General features: G+C 40.3%; 1 protein-coding gene across 1 annotated transcript in view; it reads right to left on the reverse strand.

The window, feature by feature from the left end:
- Window positions 1-1,496: 1,496 nt before the first annotated feature.
- MLLT3 (MLLT3 super elongation complex subunit) overlaps window positions 1,497-12,288 on the reverse strand; it is a 220,951-nt gene continuing 210,159 nt past the window's right edge. The window contains exon 13 of the mRNA XM_077816451.1: window positions 1,497-1,628. Coding sequence (XP_077672577.1) covers window positions 1,497-1,628 — 132 coding nt within the window. The remainder of the gene's footprint in view (window positions 1,629-12,288) is intronic.

The following is a 12,288-nucleotide window of genomic DNA, read 5'->3' on the forward strand; positions in this document are numbered from 1 at the left end:
CTCTCTGCAAACACGTTTTCTTAAGGCTGAACAAACCTTCGGATCCAGAAGTATTTCTTAATTGCATTCTCTTTTCATCAGGGTCAAGAGTTTAATTTCCCATAAAGAGGTGACTGTTTCATAATTAAATCACCATAATGAGATCACAGATCATTGATTTTAAACTATTTGTAAATTCTCTGGATTGCACAGGTATGCGAAATAGTCCTCATTTTAAGGAAGTGTACATGGAAGAACATTTGTTTTCACAGACAAGAAATCCTTCTGGAAACGCAAGCAGATTATTCAACAGGTACTGAAATTTGGAACCTATAACCACACATTTTATTTATATATATATATACATACACACACACACATATATATATATATATATATTTTCCAACATGTCACTGTATAACGACGAAGATATTTTTTCAAAGAAAGGATTTTAATTTATCAGATGTAAAAAAAAAGTGTAAGCAGACCATGTACTATATGAACAAACAAAAATACTATGCCAACAGTTTTTATGGTAAAGGTATGTCACATACTGGCAGCAGAAGAGTATTGAAACTCGCAGTAATAAATAGCTCCAAATTAAGAATTTTCTACAACATTTCCTTAGAAAACAGGACCAGTATTCTTCCTTTTATGGTGATCCTGTAGAACACCTTCACTTTTATATATATCTAATATTATAACATTAAAACAGACACAAGAATGTTGATGACAAACAATGCTGGATTCAGAACAGTACACAGTAACACTTTTTTGTTACAAGTCCTACTGGTTTATTGACTAAGGCTAGACAGCAAGTCACAGGATCCTATTTGGTGCATTTTTTACCATGGTCTAAGATCAATAAATGGATAGAACCAAGGACCTGTGGTCCAACCCACTGTGGCAGACTGGAGACAAATATTAGGGCCACTTTTTGGTCCCCCACTTCGTACCTTGTTTCCTGGAACTGCAGAAGTGGAAACAAGACTATAGTGTTTTAAGTGACTAGAGAAAGTCAGCAATAAGTGGCATTTTAACATGAGTAAGGTTACTAGGCTTGTGATGGTGCTGCATCAAAGGAGCATACAGGGAAACCGAGTACTTGTAACATCTGGTAGTGTCATTCCCTCAATGACTTTAGAATATATGTATGCAATAATAAATAGATCAGTTATGTAATAAGGCAGTGTGTTGAACATGCATTCGTCTTGTGGACTGGAACACCACAGAGAGATACATGATACCATACACATTCATTAAGAACAAGTTTTTTTGTGTTTTTTTGTGTGGTTTTTTTTCAAGGCTATCCAGGCTAACTCTTCCAGAACATTTCCTTGGTGAGAAGAGCGATCCTCTGAGTCTTGTCACTTTTCCTCTCCTTTATCAAGAGATGATGACTGGCTTTAAAGAAAAATAAAGCTGAAGAGGGTTGGTTTATTTTTTTCCATTTTGGTTGCATCACTTTGAATGTTTTATTTAAAAAACAGTTTTTGATGCAGCCAGATGCTGTATCCTCAGGATGTTCCAGATGTTTCCAGGTAACTCTGTAGTTTACGGACTGTGGTTTTGTCCAGTGAGCAAAGGTCAAAGTCAAAGGTTGTGTTTGTGATATGAAAGTGTCCAGTTTCTTCTATAAGGTTTACGATCTGGGAGGAGAAAGAGAAAAAGAATATTTAGGTGAAAATCCCATCCTTTTCATATTTTTAGGATGTACTGCACAATTGAATGCTCCTACTAAAGTATTACTGTGTAATGAATATGAACAAGTCCACAAGACCACAATTCCAAAATAACAAATGGAACAAAATCAGAACCTTTTATGTTAAATTCCCCTTCCATCCCTCCCCTGAAGTTCTAGTAGTTTTGACAAAACAGAATCTTAATTCAAACTACACCTGTTTGTTCCCCCAGAACATAACAAATAAGGGTATCCAAAACTAAGGCCAAACGCCAGCTAACTTCCAGCTGGAATTAACACTTAACAATAATTATTAGCACTGCGAAGAGGTTTTTTTTTTAAATCTTAAAAGCCTTTCACAAATTGCTAACTAATTATTTTTAAAAGTCTTTGGGAGGCATGGAGCTAAAATTTTTGCCCAGTGCATTTATCTGGCTCATAGCTAGGAATTCTGTTATTACAGGACATGATTGGTATTAAACCTTTTGCAAGTACAAATATTTGTAATATGTTTACCTTTAAAGAGGAAAACAAGGTCAAAGGGTTTTACAAGACAGAAATTGAGTACCACAGGCTAAGACAAAATGGTAAAAGAGAAGGAAAGAGGCACTGTCGTAAGCTACTGCAATAAATATACTTACATTAAAGCTAATTATATATCTGTGTATATTTAAATCGACTAGTAGTAGATTGTAAACTGTTTGGGACAGAGACAGTCTTTTTGTGTGTTTGAACAGCACCTAGCATAATGGAGCCCATGTCCACCTAGGGGCACCTAATAAAAAATAACAACAGATCTGTTTATAAAACGTCTTATGTATGTTTGGTGTCTGTTTTCCCATACGTGGTCTGGTTTACCGGACACTTTGATAATGTTATCAAGCTTGTTATGTAATATTTGGCCTTTGATGACTGTTGGGATCCCGTAAACTCTTGGAGGAGGGGAACAATCCTTACAAAATAGTTACCAGTTTAAAACAAAACTTCACAAAAACACAAATTCAGTTACAGTGGAAATCTCAACAGATCTTGCATCAATTGTTAATTCCAGGAATATCCACTACATCTTTTGGATTAACAACTCTACATCAAGTATGATATATTTTAAAGCAAAACAGGTGTTTAAAGTTAAACCACAAACTAATCTAATCTACTCAAGAAGAAAAGGGGAAACTCCTTTAGCTGGTGATGCAACATATTGGTCAGATTACCTAGTGTTCAAACATGTCCAGCCAGAAAAGGGGCGGTGGGCCCCGCCAGGAATGGTGAAGGACATACGTGAGCTAGTTCATTTCACACTAAGGCTACGTCTACACTACACAGCTTTTAGCGACATGGCTGTGTCGTCACAGCTGTGCTGCTAAAAGTCGTGCAGTGTAGCCACTGTTTGTCGGCTCTCCTAGCAAAAAAAAACTTCTACCCCCAACGAGCGGCGTTTGCGTTGTCGGCAGGAGAGCGCTCCTGCTGACAATGCACTGTTCATAGCGGCACTTGTCGCAACAAAACTTGTCTTTCGGGTATGGGGGGGGGCGGGGGTTTTACACCTCTGAAAGACAAAGGTTTTGTCATTCAATTGCCAGCATAGACATAGCCTGCATAAAAGATCATTTATATCTGGAAGGAGCAGTTATGCTGAAAGCTGATTTTCTATAAAATTTAACTCTGAATAAATGTATGCTATATGGCGTGTATCTAGACAAACTAGTCACACTTAGGAGAGCAATACCATTATTTGTTAAATGTTGACAGTGAGGAAGGGGCAAGTGATAGTTCATGGAATCAGACTCCACATGCACCTGCTTTCCATTAGGCAGAACCCCAAGGCACCTCTTTCAGCTGGCACACTGAGGGAGATGTGGTACCATGGCAGCTGCAATGCCAGTGAATCTACAATCACATGGATTATCTGGAATAAAGTCACAGAGGGAGCAGAGAGGACCGCTACTTCTCTCCACATTCTTTCCATTTCTATCTGTCTGGGAATTTAGAAATGCTCATTTGTCATGTCCATTCCACATGTTTAGCCACACCCAAGCTATACACAGCTCATTTAGTTGGGGTAGAGAATTCCTTATCCCAGCCCAAGAATCAAGTTATATGGAGCAAATCCTTGTTGCACAGGATTTGTTCCATTGTTTAGGAGTTAGCCCTTTTTCAACTAGATTGTTTTTCATTCCCTGACTTCAAGCATTACAACCCTAGCTTTTCTGAGTTGGATCTTTTTAAAAGTCAATGCCACTAAGTATAAGAAACTTCTGATTTGTCTAAAGAAACTTCATCTTCCGCTTTAGAGTTAATTCTCACGACTCATTTCCTAAACAGTGAGATGACTGGTAATTAAACTGTGGTTATGACTTTCCTTGAAAAGAACACACACAATTGTCACGCTTACAGAATGAATTTCTACAGCAGCATTACTGAGGTCTTACAACTCTGTCTTGGCCAACTGGATTGTGCTTGGCAACCCAATAGTGTAATAAATAGTGGTTTATGGATTTTATAGAGAAAAAGCCTTCACACTCAGTTTTAGGATGAGAGGAAGCAGAAAAGGAGCAAACAGAAACATATATTTCATTTTCTGAGGAAGAGGAAAAATAACCCCTTTGTTTAGTATATTGAAAGAAAAAGGTTCAGTTCAAATGTCTATTTCCCCAAGAGTTTCAAATGCACTTGAAACTTCTTGGCACAATATCATTTAACCACTCTGCAAATGCAACTGTCAAATATTACAGATGTGAGGGGATTTTGGAACCTACAGTATGAGCAAAGAGTATATAGATGAATTTAGCTCCCCGCTTTACAAGACTAATGAACTTAAACTATTTTGAAAAAAAAATGTTGGTACATTTGACACTATAAAAATATTCAAGACGTTGCTTATCTTGAAAATGTGGATATTTGTGTAGAATTTTTTTTATATGGGCAACTGTTAAGGAGATTTTTTTAAATGCTGGATAGATCAAGACTGGAGATATTTACGTAAATTGTTTCTTAGCCTGTAAGCTCTTATGGGCAAGGGACTCTGCTTTTGTATGCATTTGTAAACCATGTAGAACAATGGGGCCATGATCCTGATTAGAAGCTCTGGGTACTGCTGTAACAAACATTTTCTGCACATGCAGTTCTACTTTTGATTTGATGTTGAATTTTACCAATTTAGTATGAGACTTAGGTAAGTTACTCTTTCTGAATTTTAGATTACAGCCCGTTTAAATTTTATTCAGACAAACATCTATCAGTTTCACTAAAACTTTGCATCATACTGTCCACATTACGCTATGCTGTATTAAAATACGTTTCCACACAATTACGATGGGCATATGGCCTAAACAGCTACACTGCAATTGTAAAGCCCTGCAGCCCAAGCCCCTTGAGCCTGAGTCAGCTGATATGGGCCAGCTGCGGGTGTTTCATTGCAGTGTAGGAGAGCTCTTTTATTTAAAACCTGCAAGCTTTCGTGAGGTTAGATAATGGATTCTGATCCATCCCTATATGAAACAATCTGTTGTTATAGGTGCCTTATTTTGTTTTTGAGCACACTATCTAAATTGTTGTTCCTTTTCCAACAGTAGAAGGAAAACACTCCGATTACAAATGATGGACAGAATATAGATTAGAATGACAAACCTGGTAAAAAATACAATAGTTGTAGTGCAATGTAAATAACTTATTTTAAAAAATAAAGCAGTGACTAGTCCAAAGACAACATTTGTTTAATTTCTCCTCCCATTTTTATTCTTTCAACAAATGGTTCTTTCTCCCTGTACCAGAGAGGAAGAGGCTTACAACACTAATGCTAAATGAAATAATGTGGAGTGGGGTTGTGAATTGGAGGATTGGACTGCACCATTTGGAAACAAGGTAAAAGTGAGAGAGAAGAACGCCTCTCAGAATTAAAACTGCTCTTTCTAACTACACAAATTCTTTTTCCCCAGGTGGGGAAAAAGGTTCAGTTTGGATTTAAATTAGACCAGAACTCTGAACACCGAAAATCCAAGTTCAGATACTGCCCCTGGAATTGATTCTGGTTTATCAGCACTTCATTTAAAGCTGTGCCTCTCAGCTTCAGTTTTTTCAGTTTTTTGGGACTTTTAATCTAATACTTTCTACTTCATCTATCCATTTTATCATTAACAACCCACCCACCCACAACCTTTCCCATCTCCTCAGGTCCTACACTGAAATTCAGAGCAAAATTTTAAATGATGAAGCAAAATACTAGATACCAGACAGCAAAAAACTGTGATATGTGGAAACTTCTCTCTTTTAGAGAGTCCTCAGTCCTCTCTTGTGACAGGAACATGGGAAGAAATCCAGCCTCCTTTTGTAAAGTTAGGAATGTAATCCACATCACTAACGCATCGTCTCCAAATACAACAACTAGCTGGTAATCAAGTTTATGTACATTGGGGAAGGTGAGAGGTAACCCTCCTTAGAAGAATTCTGTTTAATATGTTTCCCTGTGATACTGTGTCAGAACAGTACCCTTGGCTAACTTCCATAACAATATACTTGATTTTGAAATATAAAAACACTTAGGAGTGTTAACAGATGCATTTTTAAGAAACACAATACACTTTAAAAATGAGATTAAAAACCTCTTTTATTGAGCAGTATCTACTCCAGGCTTTTTAAGCCCCAGACTAAGTCATATAAACATTTTAACCCTATCCCTCATCCTGGTCTCAAGAAGTATATCCACTGTGTCAAGGACACCTGATAAATCAGAGTGAAATGAACCCCAAAAGTTTTAAGGGATGTACAAAAATACATCAGGATAGACCCCGACAGTTCTATGAAAAGCTTCTAAAATTTTGGAGTTCTTGAGTGCCTGCCAACGAGAGTAGTGTTCATGACTTATAATATTAGCACACACATCCTTATACTATTCAAAAATACTAGAAAAAGAATAAAGGTTTAGATTAGTTGCCAGGAAGCCTGACAGTTATAATGTTAGAAACACAACATTAAATCGTTTTATTCCAAGTATCCAGGCAGCAAAGTCCAAAAATATCCCATTTGTGAGCTTTGCTTTTCTGCCTTAATGTACAATTTTGTTTACACAATGTTGCTCCAGCTCAGTTTTATCACCATCCATCATGCCACAACAATTTATCTGTCTTAAACAAGAAAATGAGCATGTCTGCATGAGGGGACTAGAGTGCAAATGACAAACCCATTTTCGATGTATGGAGGGTTTTAAACCATTTGATAGTTCCCAGATTTGCAAGCTTCCCTCAGATGCCCACATTTTCAAAACTTGGGTGCTTCCTGAAATTAAGCACCTAAATCTGTATTTAGATACCTAAATGAATGGCTTGTTTTTCAGTGGTGCTGAGCACGTGTGATTTCCATTGATCACTCCCCATCCCTAGGCTTCAGAGCCCAAGCTCCAGCCCGAGCCAGAGCTTGAAAGCGCTGTCTAAACAGCTATTTCTAGACCTCAAGGCCCACTAGCCTGAGTCTGTTAACCCACGCTGGAAGGCTCGCTCCCATGGACTGTGTGGACATACCCAATGGTGCTCAGTGTTTTGGAAAAGCCCTTGACTTTGACAGAACTATGACAGCTTACATGAGTGGAGGATGTGTCCCCTTGCGCCTAAACGCATGCGGTGAAATCCTGGCCCATTGAATTTGATGGCAAAATTCCTAGTGACTTCAATGGGGTCAGGATTTCACCCATGGTGACTAAGTATGAATCCATTGGTCGAGATGTAAGCTTGAGTACTGTTAAATGGCTAACTTAATCTGCTGCTGTTTTACTTCTAATTGCATAAAAGCTGTTGCATTATTAGAAGAAATCTCAGTCCCTTCCATTTATCATACATATTCCCTAGAAGAGAAAATGGGGAAGATTTTTTTTTAAATGTGATTTTTGTTGTAATTTCTATCTGGTAGCACGCCCTCCCACCTTCCCCCACCCCCATAAACAAATACTAGTAAATAGATTTCCCATGTGTCCCAGTTCTTGGTCATCTAATCTTTTGCATCTACAGTCTCCCTCTTGGCCACTTCATAGGTACCTTTAGCCTTAACTACCACCTTTACACTGATATTACTCAAATATGTATAATTTGACATCTATAATGTCATATAATAATACTCTTGTCTGCTCTCCCTCCCTCAAACTTGTGGACTCAACTCAGCTTTCTTCAACTAATTGTCTCTCAGAGAATTGCTTCTCTTGGGCAAGAGCAGCATCCTCGACCAGCTACATCTTTCTTCCTTTGTTCTTCAGCTGAGAACTCCTGTTTGCCATCACCATGCATCGACTTGGTAACAAGTAAGACTGCAAAACTTTCCTCCTCCTTCCATAGTCCTCAATTCTGCAAGGCTACATCTCTCATCAGATATTCAGCATGGCCTACAAGTATATCTGCTTCAACTTTAACCCCGCTAAAGTCCTGATCTATGCTTTCATTTCTTCTTCCTCTGACTTGCAACCCTTTATGTCCCTGCTCTTCAGACTATCACATGCAGAATACTGCTGCTTGCTCTCCTGTATACCAAAAGAGACCATAACCTCCTCCCAAAGAATCACAGAAGATTAGGGTTGGAAGAGACCTCAGGAGGTCATCTAGTCTAATTCCCTGCTCAAAGCAGGGCCAACACCAACTAAATCATCCCAGACAGGGCTTTGTCAAGCTGGGCCTTAAAAACCTCTAAGGATAGAGATTCCACCATCTCACTAGGTAATCCATTACAGTGCTTCACCACCCTCCTAGTGAAACAGTGTTTCCTAATATCCAACCTAGACCTCCCCCACTGCAACTTGAGACCATTGCTTCTTGTTCTGTCATCTGCCACCACTGAGAACAGCTGAGCTCCATCCTCTTTGGAACCCCCCGTCAGGTAGTTGAAGGCCGCTATCAAATCCCCCCTCACTCTTCTCTTCTGCAGACTAAATAAGCCCAGTTCCTTCTGCCTCTCCTCATAAGTCATACGCCCCAGCTCCCTAATCATTTTCATTGCCCTCTGCTGGACTCTCTCCAATTTGTGCACATCCCTTCTGTAGTGTTGGGACCAAAACTGGACGCAATACTCCAGGTGTGGCCTCACCCGTGCTGAATACACGGGAATAATCACTTCCCTCGATCTGCTGGCAATGCTCCTACTAATACAGTCCAATATGCCGTTGGCCTTCTTGGCAATGAGGGCACACTGCTGACTCATATCCAGCTTCTCATCCACTGTAATCCCCAGGTCCCTTTCTGCAGAACTGCTGCTCAGCCTGTCGGTCCCCAGTCTGCAGCAGTGCATGGGATTCTTCCTTCCTAAGTGCAGGACTCTGCACTTGTCCTTGTTGAACCTCATCAGATTTCTTTTGGCCCAATCCTCCAATTTGTCTAGGTCACTCTGGACTCTATCCCTACCCTCCAGCATATCTACCTCTCCCCCCAGTTTAGTGTCATCCACAAACTTGCTGACAGTGCAATCCATCCCATCATACAGATCCTTGATGAAGATGTTGAACAAAACAAGCCCCAGGACTGACTCCTGGAGCACTTCACTTGATACCAGCTGCCAGCTGGACCTAGAGCTATTGATCACTACCCATTGAGCCAGACGATCTAGACAGCTTTCTATCCACCTTAGAGTCCATTCATCCAAACCATACTTTTTTAACTTGCTGGCAACAATACTGTGGGAGAACGTATCAAAAGCTTTGCTAAAGTCAAGATATATCACATTCACCGCTTTCCCCATATCCACAGATCCAGTTATCTCATCATAGAAGGCAATCAGGTTGGTCGGGCATGACTTGCCCTTGGTGAATCCATGTTGACTGTTCCTGATCACCTTCCTCTTCTCCAAGTACTTCAAAATGGATTCCTTGAGGACCTGCTCCATGATTTTGCCAGGGACTGAAGTGAGGCTGACCAGTCTGTAGTTCCCCAGATTCTCTTTCTTCCCTTTTTTAAATATGGGCACTATATTTGTCTTTTTCCAATGTCTGGGACCTCCCCCAATCACCACGAATTTTCAAACATAATGGCCAATGGCTCTGCATTCACATCAGCCAACTCCCTCAGCATCCTTGGATTCATTAGATCTGGACCCATGGACTTGTGCACATCCAGCTTTTCTAAATAGTCCTTAACCTGTTCTTTCACCACTGAGGGCTGCTCACCTCCTCCCCATACTGTGTTGCCCAGTGCAGCAGCCTGGGAGCTGACCTTGTCTGTGAAGACTGAGGCAAAAAAAAGCATTGAGTACTGTAGCTTTTTCCACATCATCTGTCACTATGTTGCCTCCCCCATTCAGTAAAGGTCCCACACTTTCCCTGACCTTCTTCTTGTTGCTAACATCCCTGTAGAAACCCTTCTTGTTACCCTTCACATCCCTTGCTAGCTGCAGCTCCAATTGTGCTTTGACCTTCCTGACTACACCCCTGCATGCTCGAGTAATACTTTTATACTCCTCCCTAGTCATCTGTCCAAATTTCCACTTCTTGTAAGCTTCCTTTTTGAGTTTAAGCTCACCGAAGATTTCACTGTTAAGTCAAGCTGGTTGCCTGCCATATTTGCTATTCTTTCTGCACTTTGGGATGGTTTGTTCCTGCGCCCTCCATAAGGCTTCTTTAAAATACAGACAACTCTTCTGGACTCCTTGCCCCCTCATATTAACTTCCCAGGGGATCCATCAGTTCCCTAAGGGAGTCAAAGTCTGCTTTTCTGAAGTCCAAGGTCCGTATTTTGCTACTCTCCTTTCTTCCTTTTGTGAGGATCCTGATCTCAACCATCTCATAGTCACTGCTGCCACCCACTTCTACTTCCCCTACAAATTCTTCCCCGTTTGTAAGCAGCAGGTCAAGAGGAGCACGGCCCCTAGTCAGTTGTTCCAGTACTTGTACCAGGAAGTTGTCCCCGACACACTCCAAACACTTCCTGGATTGTCTGTGCATTGCTATATTGTTCTCCCAGCAGATGTCAGGGTGATTGAAACCCCCCATTAGTACCACGGCCTGTGATCTGGAAACTTCAGTTAGTTGTCTGAAGACAGCCTCATCTACCTCATCCTTCTGATCCGGTGGTCTATAGCACACACAAATACCACGACATTACCCTTGTTGCTCTTGCCTCTAAACTTAACCCAAAGACTCTCAACAGGCTTTTCTCCAGTTTCAAACTGGAGCTCTGAGCAATCATACCACTCTCTTACATACAATGCAACTCCTCCATGTTTCTCCCCGTACCTTTCCTTCCTGAACAGTTTATACCCATCCATGGCAGTGCTCCAGCCATGTGAATTGCCGCATCAAGTTTCTGTTATTCCAGTCACGTCATAGTTCCTTCATTGTGCAGGGACTTCCAATTCTTCCTGCTTGTTTCCCAGGCTTCTTGTGTTCATGTACATGCACCTAAGATAACTAGCTGATTGCCCCACTTTCTCAGTATGAATCAGGAGGCTTCCCGTCTTGTACCCTCTTCCTTGTGTTTCTCCAATCTCTCTCCATAGTCCTTCAATTCCATCCTAGGTTCCACTTCAAAACTGCCCTCATTTTTAAAACCCTACATAGACAGACTCCGGTTTCTCTCTCCCATATTTCCTCCTCTGCTCCTCTCTAATATGGACCGATCAAAGGTTTCTTTAACGGTAAAGTCCTGTTACCAACAATCAAGGCATTAAGAGATTTTTCTATATGAAGTTACTACTATAAATAAGTCCTGGTGTCAGAGAGGGTTTGCTAACATAGAAAATGCGTAACTACTCTTGCTCTTTTTTCTAGTTTAATTGGATGGCAGAAGCCTTTTGTGGCCAATATTTTACAACTCCTAGCTACATCAGCAAAATAACATTTTACCGCTGTCTTGGCCTGAATAACCCTTCCATAAATTCAACTTTCATTGGACCTGTACTAACAGCCTGGGGCACATTCACAGCTCAGGGACAGGATTTGTAGAACAACGATCTCACAAGGATAGTATTGGTACTTAATAAACCTAACTTTTATAACAGGAGTTCATCAGGCACTAAGCCAGGTTGAGACATGCATTATGGTATCATAATCACACTCTTCACATGCATTATGAAGCAAAGGTCAAAGAATGAGTGCTTTCAATCCTCTGAGAAACTCAATTAGTATAAAGAAAAGGAGTACTTGTGGCACCTTAGAGACTAACCAAATTGGTTAGGTGCCACAAGTACTCCTTTTCTTTTTGCAAAGACAGACTAACACGGCTGTTACTCTGAAACCTGTCAATTAGTATAAAACAACATTTGCCCTGGGGAATCTTGAAGTCAGTTCATAATTCATGGGGTTTTGTTTTTACATTTCTTTACTCTTCGTAGTCAGAATGGGAAGTTGAGGATCCCCATTTAAATTCTGTCACTCTTCAGAGGGTCCCAATCCTGGTTTTCTAACAAGGGAGTGAGGAATCAAAGCAAGTAACCTCTCCAACACCAGTAATGCTCCAATATCAGACACAAAAGGTGCTTCCATGACTTAAACCACCATCTTTCCACCAATGACAGAAAACTCACCTCCATAAGAAACTTCAACACCATTAGGCCAAGAAGAGAAACAGTAAAATTACTGACACAACTTGGACTATCCTACCCATTTCCCTATTTATTTTTTTGGCTTACTTTCACCTCCGTCTCCTATTTGTGTTGACGGTTTTAAA

The sequence above is a fragment of the Eretmochelys imbricata genome, chromosome 5 (assembly GCF_965152235.1).
Source record: "Eretmochelys imbricata isolate rEreImb1 chromosome 5, rEreImb1.hap1, whole genome shotgun sequence".
Taxonomy (NCBI): Eukaryota; Metazoa; Chordata; order Testudines; family Cheloniidae; genus Eretmochelys; species Eretmochelys imbricata.